Consider the following 22,331-nt stretch of genomic DNA (forward strand, 5'->3'; position numbering starts at 1 on the left):
GGAGAGTCTCGCCCTGTCGAGGTTCGGACGGGCCGGTTCGTCGCAGGGCGGAATATCGCGACGAGAGGGAGGTGTCGTTGGCGGAGATTCCGGCGCAAGGGAGGGTCGTCATCCCCGGCAGACCCATCTCGTCGAACCGAGCCTGCAACTCGTCCTCTATCGCCTGCAGTCGCCACGCCACCGGCTCCTCCGCCTCCGTCCCATTCCGCCTCATCGTCGCGGGAAATGCCTCGACGCGGCCCTCGACCTCGACCGGCCTGGGCAGCATGGGTTTCTCAAACACTGCGGTCGCATACGCCGCATGTCGCATCCAGAGGAAGTGGCCCACCCAACCGAGGACTCCTGCGCCGATCAAACACGTTCCGGCAAAGCACAGCCAAGCGGACGAGTACAACAACCCGACGAGGCGCGCCTGGCGCCTGTGCGAGCGGAGGGTCGCGTTGTAGGACCGTGGGGAGGTCGGGAGGTCGACTACGTGCGAGTACGGTCGTCCATCGGCGCGTGGTCTGCCGTTGCGGGCGGGTCGCAGGAAAGTCCGCTCGCGCCCCTCGTCTGGGCTGTCCTCCCAGTCCTTGGCGTGTTTGTGGGATGTCCACCGTGGGAGGAGGGGAGTTTCTGGCGAGTCTGCTGCGCTGTCGAGGCTGTCGCGGGCAGAAGAAGGAGGCGGCGAGCGCGGGGATGGCGAGGCGGTGCGGTCGCTCGAGCGGAAGAGGGAGGGCATCGCGAGCGCACTGGCTCGAGCAGCAGCGGGTGTTGTCCCTAATCAGTCACAGCAAAGAGTCCACTCAGCAGCAAGTAGGAGTGAGCGAGGTCGAGGAGGTTGGAAATGAAGGGTGCGCGGGGCCTGGACAGGGCGAGCTGCGAAGGGAATCCCCCAGCCAGGAATAACTCCATCCAGTCAAGTTTGGCACCACACTCGAGCGGCAACTCCGATGATGAGGGATGAGCATGGGACTGGACATGGCGAGTGAGCGGGACAAGGAAGAACCAACCCAAGCTGACCTTGAGTGCGGACCTCGGCATTCGTCACGGATGGTCTGCCTCGGGACGAGGGCACGCGTGGCGCAGGGCACAAACTCACGCCAGAGTTCCGCACTTGGCTTCGTTCGAAAGGAAGCGAGGCGGATTAGCGTCGTCGAGGGGAGGCTGGCGTCGAGGAGAAGCAGCGACGACCACGAACCGAGCGTGCATGAAGTGAGAGTGATGTGGTCGTTGCAGGGGCGAGGAGACGGGTCTACTGCTTGTCCTCGTCGAGCCAGTCGAGAAAGTCGGGCGTAAAGTACGTCAGGACGAGTGTGCAGCCTGCGATCCAAAGCGCAGTGTGGCATCAGCTCCCGTGACAGTCACTGCAGTCGCACAGAGAGAGAAACGAAAGAGGCGCCGGCGACTCACCAGCCCTCAAGAACCCCTCGACGCTCTCAAACGCCATCGCCTTCAACTCGTAAACCCCCGCGTTCGCACCCGCATGCAACATGGCAAACTCGCCCGAGACCTGATAGCACGCCAGCGGGTGGCTCGGCGCGAGCTCGCGCGCTTCCCGCATGATGTCCAGGTAGGGCATCGCCGGCTTGACCATGAGGAAGTCGGCGCCTTCCGAGACGTCGCGGAGCTGTGCAGCGCGAGTCAGCGAGTGTGTAGGTGGGGACGAGGGAGGGACGCACGATGGCTCGCCGGGCGAGGCCGCGCGCGTTCGGCGGGAGTTGGTAGCATTTCCGGTCGCCAAAGTTGGGCACCGAGCCCGCCGCTTCCCTGCGAGCCAGTCAACGTGGGTCAGCCGACCTTTCGCATCGCGAGCGCGGAGAACAAGCCGCGCAACTCGAGGAAAGCCCAGCGAGCGCACCTGAACGGCCCATACATCCCGCTCGCAAACTTTGCCGAGTACGACATGACGCTGCACCTGTTCCCGAACCCATTGTCCACGAGAGCCTGCTTGATCGCTCCGATGCGTCCATCCATCATGTCACTCGGGGCGACGATCTGCGCTCCGGCGCGGGCGTAGGCGAGAGCGACTTCTCGCATCCGCTTGACGCTCTTGCCGTTGTCGATCACTTTCGCCTGCGCGGCTTGTTCGGCTTCGGTAAGGGTCGAGACGTCGCACAACTCGCCACAATGACCGTGGTCCGTGTACTCGCACAAGCACACATCGCACGCCACGACCACGCCGGGGAACTCGCGTCGGATCAACTGGGTCGCGAGGATGACGGGCGTACTAGGGTCGTCGGCTGGAGACCCCCGAGAGTCTTTCTGCATGTGCAGGGGGACGCCGAAGAGGATGACGGAGCGCAGTCCTTTGGCGACGAGAGGGGCGAGGAAGGAATGGAGTTTGTTGATGCCCCAGCGTTTTTGGCCGGGGAGCGACTTAATCTCGACCTGTGGAAGGCGACCGAGTCAGCTTTCGTACGCTAGCCACGCCCAAAAGCGAGGGAAGCGGGACGGCGGGGAGAGAGAAGGGCGGACGCACCACCGCGTCCGGCTCGTCCGTGATGAAAATCGGGTACATGAGCATGTCCTTCGTGAGGTGTCGCTCGGCCTGCAGCGACCGCAGGAGGGGGTGGAAGTAGCCTCCCGCGAGGGTCGACTGGATGGGGACCGCGAGCGAGTCGGAGGACATGCTGGTGAGTCGGGTGAGTTGCGCCGTCGGTGGGGGGTTCTGAGCAGTCTATCTGAGCACAGCGAGTCCGCCAACGAGACGAGCGAGCAGGTGGTGGATGACAGACTTCCTCCTCGAGGCGGTCTCGCGGCACCACTTCGCTCGCTCTCGCTCTGCTGACTTGTCTGTGTGCTAGACCCGCTACAATGAGCAGGCAGGACGAAGTCTTTGAAGTGCGCAGCCTCCCAGTCGTCGTCGTCTCGCTCACGGTCCTCATCGCCTCTTCTCCCCGCAACAGGCCGTAGACTCGCTCGTGACGGGCTTTCGTACAGAACTTGCACGGTCATTGCAAGCAGCAACGGCGAACAACGACAGGCGCTCTTCCCGCCCCTCGCTCGGCGCACGCATCGCCGAGTCCATCGCTCCCTCCTCGACTTCCGCCCCACCCACCCCCTCAGGCTCCTCATCCGGCTTTCCAGGCGTCTCGAGACCCGCCTTCGCACGACCAGCGAGTCACCACACCCCTTTCTCGCACGGCGCAACACACCAGAGCTTCCCTCTCGACCCTGCTCTCTCAAATCCGGGCACGTCCTCCTCGACCGCCTCAACTTCTGCCGCTGCGAACCCCGACGCCCTCCCCGGCTACTCTCGACGACCACCTATCCTTCCCTACCTCACCGCCGGCCTACCCGCGAAACGCCTGCATGTCCTCAACTCCAAGTCGGGCAAGTTGAACCTCGAAGTGCAGGCGCGAGGGCGGGACCAGATGGTGTTGATCCAGGAGGTACCCGATGGAGAGGCGCATCTTGATGGCTTGTTGAGGGTGTCGCTTAAGGAACCGGAGTCGATCACGCATGTCAAGATCCGGCTGAAAGGGATGGTTCGGACGCTGGTCATGAAGGCGCATGCGAGTGGACGCCATCCCGTCTCGGACGAGGTCGTCTTCTTCGAGGATGGCAGGACGTTGTGGACTGCCTCAGATGGCGATTTGCGCCAGCAACTCCCGCTCAACCATTCGCCCGACCCGACCAAGCTCCAAGGCACCTTCAGCTTCCCCTTCTCCCTCACGATTCCAGGCCGCTTGACCGCCATGGCCGACCGCGACCAAACCTTCGACCGACCTATCCGCCCTCCTCCCTCGTTCATGCTCGACGCAGCGACGACCTCGTCTTCCGCTCGCAACGACAATGGCGCGACAGCAGGTTTGCGAACAGGCGGACTTTCGACTGGCGGCTTCGAAGCATCGTGTCGGTATTACTTGAAGGTCACGCTCGGCCGACGAGGTCTCCTCAAACTCAACGAACGATGGATCATCCCCGTCGTCTTCATCCCCCGCCAGCCTCCTCCACCCATCCCTTCTCCCCTTCGTGAACGCGCCATCCGGCTCGGCATCCGCCCGCCGCACTCGAACGAAGACCCGGACTCGTGGACTGAGCGAGGGAAGTACAGGCAGCGAGCGGCGGTGCGGAAGGGTGGAGGAGGAGGGTTCTGGAAGACGGCGAAGATGGGGTGGGTTGAGGTTGAAGGGAGGATCCCGAGGCCGCAGAAGTTTCCGAAGGGCGCGGGAGAGAGGATCCAGTTCGAGGTGCAGGTGCGTCCACTCGCGCGTACGGCGGCGCCTTTGCGAAGAGACGCGCCGCTGTTGCACCACCTCTTGTGAGTCGCATGCTCACGCGAGGTTGCACAGATCACGTCCTCGGATCCGACTGGCATCAGCCGCTTCGGGCCAATCACGGTTGCTGTGACTCTCCTGCAACGCACCATTGCTACCGCACAGCGACTCTGTGCGTCTCCCTCGCACTGTCACCCCTCAACCCCGCTGACGCTGCATACTTTGCAGCGAGTTCGCACGACCGGGTCGTCCTGACTGCCTCGTCGGTTCGAGCAGTCGGGCCGTCGACGGGCGTTGCGGTCCAGATTGGCCAGACGGGCGAGATGGGCTCGAGGATCACATATGGCGGCTCGTTGGTGCTTGTGCGTGTCACGCTCGCTCTAGATCCTGCGCAAGTGCGCTGACTTCCACTCGTTTGCAGACTCCGTCGATTGTCGCTTCCTTCCGCGCTCCGAACCTCCAAGTCGCCTACCTTCTCTGCGTTACGCTCTAGTACGTCCTGAGCTTCCCTCGGCGCAACTCGCTCATAGCCACTGACCCTGAGGCATTCGCAGCGAACCCGCCAAGAACCCGGCCTTCACCACTCACACCCACCTCGCCTCGGTCGCCATCCCGCTCGAGATCGTCTCTTGCGCACTGCTCCCGCCCGTTGGAGACGGTCCAGCAGACCCCGACATGCTCGGCCCGCCGCCTCCGCCGCAACAGCCTCCATCGCAGCCTCAGTTCGGCGCGCGACCTCCTGAGAAGGCTGCGGCACCTCCGCCTCCAGCAGCTGCACCAAGTGGCTTTGGCGCGGCGGGACCTTCTGGCTCCACCGCGACTGCGTCACCGGCACCCCCAGCTCTCCCGCCTCGCACCGCTTCCAGCGTCTCGAACCCCATGATCGACGAAGCCGAGGAGCGCAGGCTCGAGGAGGAGTACGGGCTGCCGCCGAGCTACTTCGACGTTGTCGGCGTCGAGGGAGAGGGGAGAGGAGGGCGATGAGCGTATGGAGGCGTCCGGGGAGGGAGCAGGGCACATTTTAGCGATTCCCCTCAGCCGGTCTTGCGTCTCTTCTTGTCATTGTAAGGCGTAGTTGCGCTTTCTCTCTCGCAAAGTGTATAGTCGCGAAACGGCAAAGGTCAAAAGGGGCTTGCGAGAGACGGTACAAACTACACACATCCGAATGCTCAAGCCCAGCGTGAACGAACCCTAAGAGATTAGAGGAGCGCGAAATGGCTAAGGATGCGGCAAGGGAGCCGCAGGTTGTCTCGACTGGCGTGTCGAGCGAAGGGAGGAGGAGTCCGACTCGGACAGCAAGTCGATGTGAAGTCCGCGAGGCGACGGTCACGGGCAGCTGCGGCGAGCTGGGCGACGTCGCAATACTCAGGGGAAGAGATGAAGGCGTGCTTGTGCGGCTCGGGTCGATCAGCCTCCTGCGGCGAGCGCCTTCTTCAGGCCCTTCTCGTCCGTCACCTCGAGACCCCTCGCGCGAGCCTTGAGGCGCAAGTTGCGGTCGAACGTGATGAGGACGACCTGTGCGGCATCGCTCGGGACCTTGACCTTGTCGGCGATGGCGCGGGGGTTGACGAGCGCGACTCGGTTCGTGAAGTGGTCCTTCTGCCAGGTGGCGGCGCGGAGGATGACGTCGTCCATTGTGCGGGCAATGTCGTTGGACGAGCCGTAGTCGCCGCCCTCGTAGGACGAATCGGCTCCGCCGCGAAAGTCGATCGACTCGTTGCGGATGGCAAGGTCCTTGAGGTAGTTGCCGCGACTTGTCTGGATCTTGAGGAAGCGCGAGTAGCCGCGGATCGCCTGCTCAAGGTAGTCGATGACCTCGTTTGCTGCAACGCCGAGCGGAGTCGAGTTGCGCTTGAGGCCATCGAGTTCGGTAACAACGGCGAGTGGAACAATGATCGTCCAGCACTCTGCGGCGACGAGCTCGCTGAAGAGCTGAATCGACGTGAGGAGGACGTTCGTGTCAAAGACGAGGATCGTGTAGCCGGGGAAGACCTTGGGCAGCGACGCTGCCTTGCCGCCGAGCTTGACCTTGAGGCTGGCCTTGCCGGACGAGCGAGTAGCCGAGCGAGCCTGGCGGATGATCGCCTTGAGATGGCGCCGGCGGGCCTGCAAAGCAGAGGAGGATGAGTAGCTGCAGTGAGTGAGAGGTTTTGGGACGCCGCACCTTGAGCTCCTTGACCTCCTCCGAATCGTTCTCGTCCTCAAAGTCCTCCTCATCGTCGCTTTCGTCGCCATCCTCCTCCGCCGAGGCAGCGCTACCGGCCTTGTCCTCCAGCGCGAGGCGACTGAGCCGTTCTGCCTCCCGCGCATCCTCATCCTCCTGCCTCCAGCGCTCGATCTTGTCGCGCAGGACGCCCGAAACGCGGAAGCGCTGCTTGAGGTCCATCGTGCGCATATCAAAGTCGAAGCCGGGGATGTTGCGAACCATCCACGCCGCGCAAATGGCTAGTCGGCGCCAGCGTCCTTCGGCAAGCTGCATCGCAAGGCTGCGGTACGCCTCTCCGCTTGGCGCGGCCTGGCCGACCGCGTAGTCGTCGTCGGTGGTCGAGGCGGCGGTCACATCGTCAAGAGCAGCGAGATCGAATTTGAGGGCGTCCATCTCGCTCTCGACGCGGACAGTCGTGCCTTCGACACCTTCGATGGGCGGCGGCAGCCCCGCGACTTCCGGCGCTGAGCGGTGACGGTGCTCGCGCCAGTACCCGCGACCGAAAAGCTGACGACCTGCCCAGTCCATGCCGCGGATGCACCAGTCCTCGGGAAGAGGCTTGCCGCCGACGAGCTTCGGGGGCGTTTCGAGGCGGATCTCGACGACGGGCGGGATGCGACCGAAGAGCTCGGAGAGCTGCTGCCATGGGACGGCTCGCTCGACGTGCTTGAACGCGGCGGGGTGGAAGGAGAGGTGAGCGAGGAAGGTAAGCAGAACCGTGACGTAGGGATTGACGACGGTGGTCGTGGCGAGGCGACGAAACGGCTCTTGCAGAGCAACCGAAAGGAGCGAGAAAGCGAGTCGCTGGGCGAGCTTGAAGGGCAGAGGGTCGTCTTCGGGCGAGGACGGCACAGGCGCGTTCAGCTGCTTGACGACGTCCTCGCCGGGGACGGCGGTACCGTTGCTACTCGCCCGCTCAGTATCGTCGCCAATGTCGGAGACGGCAGATGACTGCGTCAGCTCTTCGGCGCGCTTGACCATGATTGCCTGCGGCGCGAGGCGGGCCTTGTTGTTCGACGCCGACGCAACATGCCGAGTCGAGGCGTGCTGACCATGCCGGCGAGACGAGCCAGCAGCTTCGGGCGCGTCGTACGAGTCGCGGTTCATGAGCTTGCGGAGGACGCCGTCCTCGGCACCGTACTGCAAGAGAGCGGCGATGTTGATGATGCCGAGCATGAACCACTCGCGGTCGCCGAATGGAGCATTCGCGTCCTGCTCCATCGACGTCCAGTCATCCTTGGCCTTGTTGAGCGCCCAGCCTTCCTCTCTCAGTCGCTCGACAAAGCGCTCGAGGCACTCGTCAAAGTCGTCGAGCGAGATCTTGGTGAAGAGCATGCCGTGAAGGTGAACGAACAACTCGGCCTTGGTGACGTCGGGCTGGGTGCGACGAGCCTGGTGCTCGTCTTCAAAGAGCGGAAGGATTGATTCGCGGGCGGAGACGTAAGGGTGTGCGGCGGTGAGGCTGCGAAACAGAGGGAAGGTCAGTGGACGAGTTTGAGAGAACAGAAGCGTGGGAACGCACCTCTTGCAGTAGTGATAAAGCGATCTCAACTCATCGCCCTTGCTCAACAGCGCCAAATGATGCTGCAACCTCCCCGTTCCCGGATTCTCCGCCAATCCTTGACCATACCAATCCTTCGCAATCTCGCGCCACGTCTCCTGCTCCTCGAGGTCCCAGTCATTGAGCGCCGCTTGACCGATCGAGGCCGCGTCCGCAGGGCGAGGCGGTTTCGCGTCCTCCGCTTCGCCCTTCTCGTGCGCGTCGAGCGCGGCGGCCGTCAGCGATGCGGACGCCGACGTCTGCTGCTGCGCTGCATGCACGCGTGATGCGAGTCCAGCGACGGCCATGCGGTAGCGGGCGAGATCGCCAAGCTGCTCGATCCATGCTGCCTGCAAACTCGCGACGAGCGGTTCGTCGAGGAGCTGCGAGTAGAACGTGTATGCCCACTGGCAGTACTCGATAAGGTGTTCGAGGACGTTTGCGGATGAGGAAGAGGCAGAGTCGGGCCGGAAGGGGGAGGCGAGAACGGCGTGACGCATTCGCTCGAGGAGCTGGTGGAATGCGGTTTGCCAAAGGCGGGTCGGGATGTTGTAGCGCTGAGGGAGGGACTGGAAGGAAGCGGGATGCGACGGGTCGAGAGCGAACTTGAGAAACTCGAAATGAGCCTCGACGAGTCTGAGGGGCCAATGTTAGGCAGTGAAAGTGGGAGCGAGCGGGAGGGAGCGAACGCACTGCTTATGCCGACTCGCCAACTTGACCCAGTACTCGTCATCAAAGCGTTTCGCCTGACCCTGAATCCGCACGCCAGCGGCCTTGCCCTCCTCGCCCTCTGCATCTCGACTCGCCGCAGCCTGTGCCGCGCGATTCTCCTCCTGCAACTGCGTCTCAAGCGTCGTGATCTCCTTGTACAACCGCTTGATGTGGGCAAGAGCGGGGTGCTGGCTGCTGCGCGACCGTGCCGAGCCGCCCGTGAGGATACTGGCACCGTCGTCTGCGCCGCCCGGTGCGGTGTAGTCGCTTCCGCCTGCAGGCGAAGCCATCACGTCCGACATGCTCGACTGGAACGAGAGGACCGAGCCGTTCGCTAGCGAGCGGACGTCCTTCGTCCTCGCGCTCGGTGCGGGCGCAGCCTGGGTGAACCGCATCGGGTCATCCCTCCTCGGATCGAACAGCTGCCTGCTCCTCCCCGCCGCTCCACCCGCTCCGCCGTCTCCCTCTGCTTCTTCATCTCCTTCTCGTCGCCGTCTCCTCTGACGCCCAGAACTCCTCGTCCGTCCGCTGAAATCCGTCTCGACACTCTCCAAACTCTCCTTACTGTCCTTCGCATGCGCATCGGCACGTGACCCGCTCGCTCCTGCGCCCACTCGGCGACCCAAGTCTGCTGGATCGATTGCTTCGCGCTTCGAACGGGCTGGACGGCGAGAGGACGACAAGCCGGGGCCTCCGTCTTCCCGCACTTCGCGCTCGGGGCGGTGTCGAGGTGCAGAGTCGCTCGGATGTGCGGCTGGTGTGCGCGAAGAGCGGTGGACGGGCGGGACGGGCGGAGGGAGAGGCGCTTGGGTAGACGGAGGGAGCGTTGATGAGCGAGGGTCATACAGCTCGCGCGAAGGACCGGCAGTCGCTCCGCCCGATGAAGTCGCAGAGGGTGCAGATACGGGCAGCGAGCGGTCGTAGTCGGCATCATAGCGCCCGTGTCGCTGGTGTGGGTGCTGCGCAGGCGGGGCGTGCTGGTGAGACTTGGCGAAGGGGTGTCGGCCGCCTCCGCTGCCGCTCGCGTATGGTGGAACGGAGGTATGTGAACGGTTCGAGTGGGAGAATGCGGGCTGGTAGGCGGACTGAGGGGCGTGGGAGGAGTGGCGGTAGCCGGGAGCGGGTAGGGCAGTGGTCGGCGGCGAGGGGGCGGCGTACCGGGGCGAGGAAGGAGGAGGTGCGCCGTACGGGTCTACTGTAGTGTTCGGCGACGCTGGCCTGTCGAGCGAGAGGAGAGACGGGTTTGTCGACAGTCGGTTTGATGAGGAAACAACGGACGGCGGGACTCGTCGTGCTCCTCCGTAGCCCGCTCCTGCGGCCGCCCCTGCCGCTCCATACTGCCCCTTCACACACTCCTGCTGTCCCCGCCCCGGCGAGTGCGGTTGCGCGGACGGCGTGTCCTGATCCGCAGGCGAGCGAGGACGCAGCGTCTGTCGCCAGCCGTCGATGAGGGCGGCGGGGTTGTTCAGCCTGGACCTGTGTTTAGTCGGAGAAGCGTGCCCTGCAGTCGCCTGGGCGTCATTCGTGCGCATAGAGAGCGACGGAGGGTGAAGAGGTGCGGCGGCGGCCATCCGAGGCGTTGTCAGCCCGTCCGCGGCCTCCTTTCCGGTTGTTCGTTCGAGCGAGCGTGTTCGTTCGTGCGTGTGAGCAGTGCTGGTGAGCTGGACGAGCGCAGGAGGGAGCGGGAGCGCCAATTGAGCGAGTTCGCAGTCGGACTCGACTTCGCAGTTCGTTGCGATTCAGGCTGACTTGGAAAGGGGTTGCGATAATCTCCTGCGCGTGCGAAGCTAACCGCGCTAAACGGGCTTCGTACGATTGGACAGGCGCAGCAGAGGGAGCCGCCGTCGTCGAACCGGCGAGCGAGTGAGGAGGAGAAGGTGTCGCTCCTTCGCTGGCAGGCACAGCAAGACTGGCTGGAGCCGTATCCTACAGTACTGCAGGCATTATTGAAAGCAAGACCGGATTTACCGTGAGCAAGCTGACCTCAGCGAGGAGGAGGAGGAAGACAGCTCACGTCGACGAAGCACTTCTCGCTCGCCGTGCTGCTGCTGCCATGTCTGCTACGCAAGCGCCACCCAGCGTCGCTCCGTCGGGCGAGGAAGCCATCCACCGCACAGTCGACGCCGAGCCACAGGCCTTCGTCGACAGCGAGGTCCCGCTCGACGAGGCGTACGAGGTCGACCTCACCCTCAGCGAGATCGACAAGGGCGGGTACCAGCGTGTGCGTAGCCTGCAGTACTTTCTCAAGCCAGCCGAGCGCAGCCGAGCTGACGGTCGAGTCGCGCGAACAGATTGCACTCCAGTTCGCTGATGAGCAGCTGCACGACGCCGTGGCGGTCTACAGGGCTTTGCGGGATCGCTTGCCGAAGGAGAAGGAGCTCTACGTGCTTGCGGATACGACCTACGGCAGGTGCGTCACAGCTGTAAACGCTTGCGCGGTCACTTCCCCTCGCGATGGGCTGACCTTTGCTTGTTGCTCGTCTCGGCTTGCAGCTGCTGCGTCGACGAGGTTGCAGCACAGCACGTCGACGCCGACTTTGTCGTTCACTACGGGCACACCTGCCTCTCCCCGTTCGTCAACCCCCAATTCTCCCTTGTTCTCGCTGACCTTCGACTTTCCTGCAGAACCGCCCGCCTTCCCGTTCTCTACGTCCTCACCAAGCGCGAGATTGATCCGGACCATGCTGCGAGCTCCTTGGCAAGCACAAGCCGGGCGGGCTTGGAGGAACAGCCTGCAAAGGCGGCGATCGTGTTGTACGATGTCGGCTACGCGCACAAAGCTCGTGAGTCCCGCCTGCATGAATGCTGAAGCCTGCTTTGAGTGTATTGAACGTCCTTTGCGCGCAGACCTCGTCGCTGATGCGCTTCGCTCTCACCTCCCGCCTTCACTGCCCGTCGTTCTCTCACACCTCGACAAGCGCGCCAACCTCCGCTCGCACGCCCACACATCCGGCACCATCTCCGAGACCTCAACTTCTTCATCCACCACGAAGGGCAAAGAGCGCGCCCCTTCTTCCCCTCCTTCCGCCTTTGCGGCCGACACCGACACCCCCTCGCTCGCCTACGACGACGAGCCGTCCGTCCCTCCCCCGCCCATGACCGTCCCACGCACTTCCTCGCGCTACGACTTACCTGAAGGCGTCGAGAGCATCGAGGACTGCGTCTTGTTTTGGATCGGACCTGAGAGTTTGGCGTTGAGTAATGTGTTGTTGACGCATGGGCGGTGTAGGGTGCGTGCGACGCTCTCCCTCTTGTCCTCGGCGGCTTGCGCGAGCCCGTACTGACATCGCGGGGCTGCTTCATGCGCAGGTCTGGTCCTACGACCCGACGACTCGACACGCTCGCCTCGAGAGCGGGCGGACGAACCGGATGTTGATGCGGCGGTATGCGACGGTCGAGAAGGCAAAGGATGCAGACGTGATTGGTATCCTCGTCGGGACTCTCGGTGTTGGTGCGTCTTACTTCCTCTCGCCCTTTCTGGCAACGAAGGCTAAGATTGTCCGCTTGCAGCCGCCTACCTCCCGCTCATCACCCATCTCCGTCAACTGATTGCCTCGCATCACAAGAAGAGCTACACGGTCGCCGTCGGCAAGCTGAACCCCGCCAAGCTCGCCAACTTCATCGAAGTCGAGTGCTTCGTCCTCGTTGCGTGTCCCGAGAACTCGATGATTGATTCGAAGGTGCGTGAGGGATCGTCTCAAGTACGCTTGCTCCGCCCAACGAGCGGGTAGCTGACTTGACCTGGGATAACCATCATGCAGGACTTCCTCCGCCCGATCGTCACGCCCTTCGAGCTCGAGCTCGCTCTCACTTCCAAAGCCTGGACAGGCGACTACATCCTCGACTTTGCGCAGCTACTCGAATCGTCCGACTTTGGCCAGGACGCCGGAACGGTTGAGGTCGAGCAGGGAGAGGAGGACGAGGGCGAGGCCGAGGCAGAGGATGGCGAGGCGCCGGTCTTTTCCGCTGTTACGGGGACGTATCGGCATCCGAAGAAGTACTATCACCGAGGGTTCAAGGGTGAGTCGCGCTCGTCCATCGCTACTCACCCTGTGACGATTCGAGTCTTTCTTCGAGCTCTCGCTCACCGACTTCTCTCCTTCTCCTTGTTGCGCACAGACGCCGACGACCTCACATCGCAAGCTTCAGCTCTCGCAATCCGCGATCAGTCCTCCGCCGTTGCTCGCGTCCTCGGCTCAGCAGCAGGTCAGCCGTCTTTCCCTCCGCTTCCTCCGCTTCACGGGCTGACATCCCTCGCACACAGGCGAGTACATGTCAACGCGGACATACAAGGGTCTCGAGCCGCGGTACGGGCAAGATGCGCCTGCTGTGCTGGAGATGGGCCGGGAAGGCGGTATTGCGCGCGGGTATGGGTACGAGAAGGGCACAGACGGCGAAACGGAGTAACGAGCGGGCTTGCAACGCTGCGCTCGCGGACGCATCAAATAACTGCTTGAGCGGACGTGTTTCGAGAGAAAAAGGATACAGAGAGTCTACGCCGTTCCAGTGTCCGTTTTTCGTACTGCCGCCTCCTCGTTTGAAGACCTCCTGCTTCTTCGGTTGCTCCTGCATGTGTCTGCGAGTCAGCAAACGCTCGTCAAGGCTGTGGACGCCGAGAGAGGCGAACGCACCGCTTGACCTTCTCAAGCATGACGTTCCTGTCCTTGCGACTTGAAGACCGCTCTGTGACAGCGAAGCGTCAGCAGGATAGTCTTCTTGGAAGGGCGCAGGAACGTACGGAGACTGGCTGCGAGAGCGCGGCGGCGGCGGACGCTGAAGCGAGAACGTCGTCGGCGGAGGCGGCGGCCTGTACGCGAGGTCTGGCGGTGCATCGACCAAGTGCTCGATGGACGGGTTGTTGTGCGTCCATGGGCGCAGAGGAAGGCCATAGTGGCGCTCAATCTCCCACGGGTGCGCCCTGAAGGGAACTTGCGGGTCGAGGGTGAGCCGAGGCGGGTCGTTGCTGATGGGTAGCAACTGCAGACGACGCAGAAAGTCAGCACGTTCATGTGTGCAGACCTGTAGCGCGAGACGTACCGGTGAGCTGAGGTTAGGCCAGTGTTGCCGACGAGCAGCGTGTGCGGAAGGGTGCAAGCCCTCATTGTTGCGAGGACTGCGACCCCAATCACCGAACGACCCGTCAGACGACGCACTTGGCAGGACACCGAGGTGTTCTTCTTCGAGATCCTGCAACTCGGGACAGTCAGACTGGCGGCGGAGCTGAGCGTTCCATGCGAGAGACGCACCTTGTTGTGGCTGTTACCTTCGAGAGCCGCCAAAGCTTCAGCATTCGACGAAAGGCGCTGACATTGATTATATAGCCGTCAGCGCGAACGACGAGTAGAGACGACGAGATTGGGCGCACTCGAGGATTTTGATAACTCTGCAACGATTCTCGACGGTGCGTAGAGCGCCCAGTTCGCTGCGTATCGTGCCCAGACTCCCTGTGGCTATCATCGCTCGGAGTTCGAGCGCGAGGGACGAACGGACCAGCCCCAGACGTCGAAGGACCTTCGACCAAGTCCTGCAGGTCTTTGAAGTCAGCCGCGCTTCCGACGCTCATTCGGGACCAAGAGTAGCGTACCCTGTACATGTGGGTGTTGGCAATGACCGCTAAGCCAGGGTGAGCCCGAGGACGACTGAAATCAGCGGGTGGCGGTTGTCGCGATCCAGGGTCCACCGAGCGGTTGCGACGGAACGGATTAGTCCACGGCGCCATGCTAAGTGCAGACGAATGTCGAAGGGTCGAAGGGTCGAGGGGTATTGCGCGGAGGGCGAGCACGGAGGAGAGGAAGAGGATAAGAAGAGGAAGGGACGGACCTTCCGCTGGCTGAACCCTCGAAAGGTCCGCGGATTGTCCGGCACGAAGAGGAGGCTTTTGCCGAGGAGCCAGCGACAGGAGACCCGTCGTCAGCAGATCTTAAGAGAGGAGAGCAAGGCGGCGAGGAGGCGATGCATAAAATTGACAACAGGCAATAATTTGCTTCTACGCGGTCCCTCTGTCCTCGACCGCTTCACGCCGGTCTATACGCCCCTTCCACCACTTCAGGATGACCACCGCGAGCTGGCCAAGCACGACTTGCGAGCCTTGGTACAGCACAAGCGGGAGAGAAACAATGCCTCTCGCTTGGCCGTCCAAACCGCCGTATAAAATCGAGACGATGGCTGTGCAAGAAAATCGTGAGCTGCCAAGTTGGCGAAGAGGAACGGAAAAGGACGAACGGGCCCCCAAAGCTGCTCCCTTCGCACCGCCGACAAACAAACAAGCGATGGTTGTCGCTGGATCGAAGAGGGGTCCACTGCTGTCGTAGGCGACTTTGTGACCCTCGAGCCGTAATCGAGGCGAGGGGACGAGGCGACAGACGAGGAAGAGAAGAAGCGAGATGACCTGGACACGAGCAAGCGGCGCGTTAGGTCCGCCTCGACAACGCAACTGCAAGCGACACTCGACTCACCAAGTACAGTCCGATGTTGACCAGCACGACGAGGGCGACAGCCTCGCCCGTCAGGATCTCGAAAGCTCCCTCGTAGAATGCCCCGCTAAAAGTCGACCAAATGACGAGGAGGAGGCACACGCTTCCCACCTTGCCGAGCCGGAGCGTCGTCCGAGTCCACTTGACCTGCTTAGGCCAAATGTACTGCAGGATCTCGCCGACGGTCAGGGGGACGAAGACCGTCAAACCGAGCTGCTGGATCACCTGGCGGTACAGCTCGCCGATGCCGCCTTTGCCGGACGCGACGGGCTTGCCGAACGACCAAGTCGAGGACGACATGAAGAGGCTGAGGAGTGCGGGAGAGAGGAAGGTGCCGAAGAGGTTGCCGATCCTGCCGCGCGAAGACAAGCATTAGCACCAGGAGGGAGTCGGACATTGTCAGGGCCGCTGACTCACATCACTTCGACTGTCGTCGCAGCCTCGTCACCACCCGCCTGCCCCGTCATCACGACGTTCGACGAGACCGTCGTCGGCAGGACCGCCATAACCTGCATCCCGACGAGCGCCCAACGGTCGAAGCGCTTGTACTGCGGGTCGGCGGCACAAACGGCGTTGATGATGGCGAAAGTGACGGCGGGGAAGAGGAAGAAGGAGGTGATGTGGCAAACGAGGTGGAGTTTCCAGTCGCCTGCTCGCAGGAACTGCGGCGAGGAGCGAGGGAAGGGTGCGGGAAGGTGGTCAGCGGATGGTTCGGACGTGTGAGTACTAGCTGGATCCTGCGGCACGACATACGAGGTTGCGCAGCGGCAGAGTGAGCCCCGAAATGAAGAAGATGATGGCCACGGCGAGATACTTGATCGTGTACTCCGAGCGGATAGCCCCGCCAGGTCGAGCGACGTTCGGAAACGCCCAGCTGTGCGCTCTGAATGTTAGCGAAACGTCACACGGAGCAAGGGAGAGCAAAGACGCAACGCGAGGACTATAACGACTCCGACACCCAGAACAAACCACTGTAAACGGATCTGCGTTAGCTCTGCGCAGCGCAAGAGAAGTGCTTGAGCGCACCTGCGCCAGCAGCAAGTCCCAGACTGCCTTCAACCCGCGCTTGACCCGTCCTCCTGACCCCGCCAAAGATCCTGCATCCGCCTCGACAGCACCGTCGCGCGGGAGCTCTGCAGCATGTGCACACTCTTCTGCACGTAGGGTATCGTCGCTGGGTCCCTCCAGTGGCCGCTTGGCGGTTGCCGAGGCGAGTTCGGCGTGCGATAGCACGGATCGAAGGGTCGAAGTCGCGGACGGCGCGGGCGACGATGGGCGGTGCGGTGTTGTCATCGTCGTAGCAGCATCGAGTCTGTACGATGAAAGTGGAAGGAGAACGCAAAGGAGCGACGACGAGCGGTGAAGACGTCAAACCCAAGCAATCTGTCGGGTCTTCTCCTTGTCCCGACGGCAGCGATGACAAGTCTCCGAAGATAGGGGGCCAGCGCAAACGCTGCAAATCCACTGTCTAAGTAAGGGAAAGTCTACCCTAGAACCCGCCATCGTATCCCGACCGCAAGAGGTGGCACGTCTGGTGGAAGAGCCTTCCGTCTCGCCCGACGACAACGCCGTTCGGCGGTTCAGACACCTGCATGCCAGCGCTGCCGAAGCCTCCGCTCGCTCCACGCCTCGATGTCGCCGGCGTCTCTGGCCAATCCACCTCCTTGCCCTTGAGCGACGGCCGTTTCTTCATCCTCGGCCGCTCGTTCATCCCCATCGCCTCGACTACCATCGACACCGACGCCGAGCGCGACATCGGCGGCGAAGAGCCCGTCCCTTGCGGGCCCCAGACCGGCTGAAGGCATTCGGCGCAGAGACCGCCAGGGTTGCCGGCGCCAGGTCGCCAGCCGCGATCCCGCTCCGCCTTGAACTCGACGACGTGCTTGAACAAGTCTTCGGCCGAGATGCTTGACGAGAGACCGAGGAGGTCGCCTTCGAAGGCGTACGCGTCGAGCATCGAGCTCACGATGCCCTTGAACTCGGCGTATGAGCGATTTGCTGCCGGTGAACGCGAATTGGCGTCGATAAGGCGGCGAACAAGGCGGGGGAAGGAGACTTCGTGCGTCGCCGTCGTCGAGACGAGCGAAGAGAGCGCGTTCGGGATGAGCGACGAGAGGAGGTCGGATGCGTGAGGCGAGAGTCGCTGCGGCTCGCTGTCGTGCACTATGATCGAGGCACCCGAGATGCGACGGTGCACAGACGAGCGGTCGGACGACCGGGGCGGAGCAGGAGCGACGGAGCGGATGGCGCGGACGGTGCTGACGAGCGATGAGAGGTGACGGAACCAGAGCTCCTCGGGCGGCACATCTTTCGGACGCCGTCGCGTATCCGTCCGGCGAGCACACACTCCTGTCGCAGCTGCTGAGATCGCAACGATCTGCTCGACAAGCAGTTCGGGTGACTGCTGAGCGTGGCCATCCTCTGCGTCCTCCTCGTCGTCTCCCCTCAGCAGTCCCTCGAGCAGCTTATCCGTCCGCGCTTCGAGCGCCTCATCCGCCTGAGCGAGCGCCGCCTCCGTCTCGCCGCGCCTGTCGAGCGCCCACACGACCGCATCAAGCGCACCCGCTTCCTCGCAAATCTCGAGGGTGCGGTCATCGTGCGCGAGTCGGCTGGCGTCGCGCTCGAGATAACGGATGACTTGCTGTGGCTCGTGCGCGCAGAGGAGCTGGAGGTAGCGGTGCTGGAAGCGGTCGTCGAGCTTTGAGGAGGTCGAGGACAAGTCGACGCCTGCAACGGACGGCTCGCAAAGGCACCGAAGGTAGGCAAACTCTCGCCATGGGACAGACGAGAGGCGCTCGACGACCTTGTCGTGCAAGTGAGGAAGGAAGGTGTCGACGAGAGCTGCCGTCTGCTGCAAGCCATCCTCATCGACGTCGATCAAGGTCGGTACCGCATCGAGGACGACGTGCGCGAGCTCCGCCTTCTGCGCCTTCGACGCCTTCTCCGCGAGCCGGAAAGTCTCCCGCAAGAAGCCGAAGACATCGCTCGACGTGTCCGGGTCTTCGAGGTAGGTCGAAGCGAGGGCGGCCCATTTGCGCTGGCTGCGGTAGAGAGAGCGGAGGATGCGAAAGAAGCCCGCCTCCTCGAAAAGCGGGACGAGGGTATCAGAGTCGGAAGGGGTATAGGTGGACAGGAGGTATTCTGCTGCGAGTTGGCGGTCCTCCGTCGTGCTGAGGTCGGAGTCGCTGGCGAGGCGGACAAGGATATCGCGAAGAGTGGTATCGGTGAGCCGGAGGTATTGCGGGTACTTTGGGAGGTTGCGTGCGATGAAGATGTTGAGGAAGGTCGCGTCGTTTGAAGAGAGACCGCCCGACTCGCGAGAAGCCGGCGACATGACCTCGAGGAGGAGATCGAGGACGCGCTGACGGGTGAACGTCGTCCCGCCTTGCTCGCCATCGAGGAAAGGGTCTTCAAATGCTTGGTCGAGCGTGTCGAGCAGAGCCTCCGCATCGAACGAGAGGAGTAGACGAAGGTAAGGGTAAGTCGGCTCGGCTTCCTCGCCGACGGTTAAGACGCTTCGTCCGCCCTTGGCAGGCCATGACCGAGTCTGTCCAGACAGCAGGAACCCGTAGACGGCTGCTCGAGCGTGTTCGCCTTCTTCGGGCGACAAGTGCAGCCCCGTCGGGTAGGCGAAGCCTGTGAGGACGCTTGAGAGATAGGCGAAGACTTTGTAAGCCGCCGGCACCATTTCCTCGACGCCTTCAGCTCGGCCAGCCGTGCGCCAGACGTCGGCCGGGAGCCCTGCATCGCTGCCGCCATCGTCCGAGAAGGTGCTGTCCGCCGTCCCGATTGTCCTTGGCCGTCGCAGGCGGTGCTGCTGGATCTGGCGGATGAGCGCGATGAGCTCGACGAGCGGGCCGACGTAGTCGTGCAGGGCGCGGGTGTAGACGTGGATGAGCGGGTCGTAGAGGTTCTCGCGCTGGCACAGGCCGAGGACTTGGTTGAGGTCGAGGCTGAGTGGATCGACCCGCAGGACGATGCGCTCCACCGCGTCGAACTGGCGCCGCTCCGCATGGACAGCGATGAGTCGCTGCGTGACGCTTGGCGGCAGTGCGTGCATCGATCCCGCGAGGACGTACGGCTCAATCCGCTCGAGGAAGATGCCCTCGATGCCGTTCTGTTCGTACCGCTCGTACAGCTCATCGAACAGCCAGTCGGGGTCACCGAGCAGGAGGCACGCACGAACGCAGGTCCCAACGAGACCCTCGAACAGCTGCTGGATCGTCTCGCCGTCGGCGTGACTACCGTCGCGAAGGCGGTCCTCCGAGAAGACGAAGCCGAGCGATGCGTTCAGGATCTCGCGCAGCTTGGGCTCGAGGATGGCTCGGCGCTCGGCAGGATCGTCAGGTAGGGCGATTGTACTGGCGTCGACTTGACCTTCGAGGTAGCCAGTCATCGTATCGATCGCCTCGAGGATTGTTGCAGGCTGCATAAGGGCGAGGATGCGATCCGCCCAAGAAAGGACAGCGCCGGCGCGTACGTCCCCGTAAGCCTGCACGCGAAAAGAATCAGAACCGGGTTGAAGGGGAAGAGGAGGCGACGAACCAGCAGAAAGAGCTTGCGCTTGAAGGTCATAAAGCTGGCGGAATAGGCGAGCGTTTCCTCAAGCGAAAATATAGAGTCGAAGGAGGACGCGTACAAGTCGGAAGGTACGACGCTGCGAATGTCGTGAGCGTCCCTGCCGATTCGTTGACGGGTGATGAGGTCGAAGACGTCGAAGTGAGCGGCGGTGAGAACGATGAGGACCTGTGCAGAAGCCAAGTGAGCGATTGATAGACGAAGGATGCTCGTCTGTGCTCACTCGGTCGTTGTACCATCTCAGCGCGAGAACAGGACCATCGCACGTCCAACCTTCAATCTCCTCGAACCGCACTTCCGCAGGCGGCGGCGGAGGCTTGAGAGCTGAAACGCTCGGCCTTCTCGGTGGTGGCGGCGCACCGACTGCTCCGCGGACCCGGACGAGCCGCACCCGCGCGCCCCAAGCCCACGCCAACACCGGATCTTCTCCTGCCTCTGCATCTGCCTTCTCCTGCCTCGCCTGGCCACCTTCCTTTCCACCGTCCTCACTCTTCGTCCGCCGTGCACTTGGCCACCACGCAAGGACGCCTGTCACCGCGTACCCTCGCTCAACTTCTTCCTTCTCCTGCCCCTCGCCCTGCTTCTCCTCGTCCCATTCTCGCGGAAATTGCACGCGCCACCAGGTCCGCGGCGCGGGCTTGAGGCCGACGATGACGAGCTTCGTAGGCGTAAGAAGAGCGACGAGGGAGAGGGTGTCGGTCGAAGGGTGAGGTGCCGGGCCAAGAGGCAGGGGCGCCATGTCGAGGACGACGGACGGCTTTTTGCCAGCGGAGAACGTCGCAGGTCGCGGTGGGCGCGGAAAGGATGGAGACTTCGGCGTCGAGGCGGGAAGACTGGGACTGGCGGGAGAGGCAGGACGTGGAGAGTCAGGTGGTGAGGCGTGTAAGGCGTTTGGCGGGGCGGTTGCGGCGGTGGGTAAGGGCGGTCGAACTGGCGGTGCGCCGCTCGAAAGGACCGCCGCCGGATCAGGATACCGTCCGAGCATGCGGATGATGTCGGTGGAGGCGAGCATGAGCACTTTGCCGAGTGCGTGGTAGAACGCCAGGCCTTTGTCGTCGGACGAGACGATAGCCGTATGCCGCGCGCCGATGAAGCCGAGGTGACAGATCTTTGAGCCGACGAGGTGACCCTCCTTGCGGCCGGTCAGGACCTGCGGCAGGGTGACGGGCGCGACAGACCGCTGGGGCTGCGATGGCTTGAGCAGAGAGTAGAGGTGTATGGAACCGTTCTCGTGGCCGACCGCGACAAACGTATGGTCCTGCGAGACCGCCAGCGCCGTGACAGCTCCCGCTTCTTTGGCTGCGAGTGAGGGTGTCAGCGGACGCAATCTCCGCGTGCTGAGGACGACGCACCGATGCCCTCCGTCCCGCACACGCATCGCAAGTTCTGCCCAAAGTCAAACACCAGCACCCATCCCTTCGTCGTACCAATCGCAATCAAGCCGCTGACAGCCATAACGGTTGGTTGGCCCATCGCGCTCTTGGCGATCTGCTCAGCCTGTGAGAGGGCAGCTGCTCCAGCTGTCGCACCAGACTGCGGGTACACGCGTGCCGAGATGCGCTTGAGGGAAGACCACTTGACGGTTCGTGCGGGAGGCGAGATGCCGTTTGCTCGGCCGGCTGAAGACGCGTTCGACGCGGATGTGCCGGTTGGCAGGTCGGAGGTAGACGGAAGGTCGAAGAGGTTGGTGTAGGACGATCGGCGGGAGATGTTGTCGAGATTGGAGGTCGAGGGTGAGGCGCTGATTCCGCCTGCGAGGGGAGGTCGACGAGGAGGATTGCCGGCGTCGTAAGGGAACTCGAGTGCCGTGTTGTACTTCGAGCTGGAGACGAAGCGGTGCTTGTTCGGGAAAGACTGTGTCGAGATGGAGCGCAGGCGAGAGAAGGTCGGGTGGAAGGAGAGTCGTTGCGGCGTCTGGCTGGGCGAGTCAGGCATCGAGGCGAGCGAGCCGAGGGATGATCGTGCTCGTGATGGTCCACCTCGAAGCTGTCTGAGCGCAGGGAACTCGTCGTTCGAAGCGCTCGTCACCCTCGAGACGGCGGGAGAAGCCTGCGGAGGCGCGACATCGTCAGCAAGCGACTCGCCGGCGACTTGAGCGAGCGCCAGAGGACGCACAGGTGCTGGCAAGCCGTTTCCTAGTCCCCGCAAAGCGCCATTGACTGCCTCCTTCGCCAAAGAGTGGTGCTCCTCCTCGTCCTGCTTGTCGTCCACAGCTTCTCCCCGCGCCGTTCCAGCCTCGCTAGCCGTCGCATCACCGTCGCCATCACTCACAGCCGACGCTCCCACCAGCTCCTCCATCCTGCGCTCATAGCTCCCCTCCTCACGCTCCTCCATCTCCCCCTCGACCCTGTCCTTCCCACCATACACAAACTCGCCAAACTCGTCCTCCCCCTCGTCGTCCTCCCGACCTCGCACAGACTTGGTCGGACTATCGAGCACGTCGCGCAGTCTCGAGTCGTACGAATCTGTCGTCGTCTTGGGCTGACGCTGCGAGTCGGGAGGCGCGGGAGGAGAGGCGGGCGGGTCTGGCGCTGCAGAGTCGGATGGTGGAGAGGTCATGCGGTGAGGCGAGCGGGCGAGAAGAGCATCCGAGCGGAAGTGTGAAGTGCAAGAGCAAGGTC

At 63.1% G+C, this 22,331-nt stretch overlaps 8 protein-coding genes across 8 annotated transcripts in view; 2 read left to right on the forward strand and 6 right to left on the reverse strand.

Moving 5' to 3' along the window:
* Window positions 1-721, reverse strand: part of RHTO_04449 (GDP-Man:alpha-1,3-mannosyltransferase, glycosyltransferase family 69 protein) — a gene marked incomplete at both ends in the record, with an annotated part of 2,121 nt that extends 1,400 nt beyond the window's left edge. The window contains one exon of the mRNA XM_016418115.1: window positions 1-721. This exon is cut by the window's left edge and continues 539 nt beyond it. Within this exon, the coding sequence (XP_016270567.1) occupies window positions 1-721 (721 nt within the window).
* Window positions 722-1,234: 513 nt separating this feature from the next.
* Window positions 1,235-2,611, reverse strand: RHTO_04450 (porphobilinogen synthase; the record flags this gene model as incomplete). Its single annotated transcript, XM_016418116.1, has 5 exons — window positions 1,235-1,302; window positions 1,393-1,609; window positions 1,662-1,749; window positions 1,841-2,370; window positions 2,462-2,611. 5 exons carry the CDS (start codon window positions 2,609-2,611, stop codon window positions 1,235-1,237), a joined length of 1,053 nt encoding a protein of 350 aa, XP_016270568.1.
* A 185-nt stretch (window positions 2,612-2,796) lies between these two features.
* Window positions 2,797-5,186, forward strand: RHTO_04451 (uncharacterized protein; the record flags this gene model as incomplete). Its single annotated transcript, XM_016418117.1, has 6 exons — window positions 2,797-2,823; window positions 2,889-4,181; window positions 4,278-4,374; window positions 4,431-4,564; window positions 4,624-4,694; window positions 4,757-5,186. The coding sequence occupies 6 exons, from the start codon at window positions 2,797-2,799 to the stop codon at window positions 5,184-5,186; spliced, it is 2,052 nt and encodes a 683-aa protein (XP_016270569.1).
* A 423-nt stretch (window positions 5,187-5,609) lies between these two features.
* RHTO_04452 (nucleotide binding protein, PINc domain protein) lies at window positions 5,610-10,230 on the reverse strand (the record flags this gene model as incomplete). Its single annotated transcript, XM_016418118.1, has 4 exons — window positions 5,610-6,308; window positions 6,367-7,870; window positions 7,931-8,584; window positions 8,642-10,230. 4 exons carry the CDS (start codon window positions 10,228-10,230, stop codon window positions 5,610-5,612), a joined length of 4,446 nt encoding a protein of 1,481 aa, XP_016270570.1.
* Window positions 10,231-10,712: 482 nt separating this feature from the next.
* On the forward strand, window positions 10,713-13,066 carry RHTO_04453 (diphthamide biosynthesis protein 2; the record flags this gene model as incomplete). Its single annotated transcript, XM_016418119.1, has 10 exons — window positions 10,713-10,880; window positions 10,951-11,069; window positions 11,153-11,230; window positions 11,285-11,442; window positions 11,507-11,889; window positions 11,969-12,110; window positions 12,170-12,339; window positions 12,421-12,679; window positions 12,779-12,865; window positions 12,924-13,066. 10 exons carry the CDS (start codon window positions 10,713-10,715, stop codon window positions 13,064-13,066), a joined length of 1,707 nt encoding a protein of 568 aa, XP_016270571.1.
* An 86-nt stretch (window positions 13,067-13,152) lies between these two features.
* RHTO_04454 (uncharacterized protein) lies at window positions 13,153-14,378 on the reverse strand (the record flags this gene model as incomplete). The annotated part of the gene is made up of 7 exons (XM_016418120.1): window positions 13,153-13,225; window positions 13,291-13,329; window positions 13,398-13,636; window positions 13,697-13,846; window positions 13,906-13,962; window positions 14,025-14,183; window positions 14,244-14,378. The coding sequence occupies 7 exons, from the start codon at window positions 14,376-14,378 to the stop codon at window positions 13,153-13,155; spliced, it is 852 nt and encodes a 283-aa protein (XP_016270572.1).
* A 267-nt stretch (window positions 14,379-14,645) lies between these two features.
* On the reverse strand, window positions 14,646-16,425 carry RHTO_04455 (putative transporter, member of the SLC10 carrier family; the record flags this gene model as incomplete). Its single annotated transcript, XM_016418121.1, has 7 exons — window positions 14,646-14,824; window positions 14,882-15,047; window positions 15,115-15,484; window positions 15,550-15,794; window positions 15,886-16,006; window positions 16,066-16,103; window positions 16,159-16,425. 7 exons carry the CDS (start codon window positions 16,423-16,425, stop codon window positions 14,646-14,648), a joined length of 1,386 nt encoding a protein of 461 aa, XP_016270573.1.
* A 196-nt stretch (window positions 16,426-16,621) lies between these two features.
* Window positions 16,622-22,269, reverse strand: RHTO_04456 (late endosome to vacuole transport-related protein; the record flags this gene model as incomplete). Its single annotated transcript, XM_016418122.1, has 5 exons — window positions 16,622-19,624; window positions 19,678-19,878; window positions 19,934-21,009; window positions 21,063-21,759; window positions 21,826-22,269. 5 exons carry the CDS (start codon window positions 22,267-22,269, stop codon window positions 16,622-16,624), a joined length of 5,421 nt encoding a protein of 1,806 aa, XP_016270574.1.
* Between the last annotated feature and the right edge of the window lie 62 nt (window positions 22,270-22,331).

Source organism: Rhodotorula toruloides (assembly GCF_000320785.1).
Source record: "Rhodotorula toruloides NP11 unplaced genomic scaffold Scaffold28, whole genome shotgun sequence".
Lineage (NCBI taxonomy): Eukaryota > Fungi > Basidiomycota > Microbotryomycetes > Sporidiobolales > Sporidiobolaceae > Rhodotorula > Rhodotorula toruloides.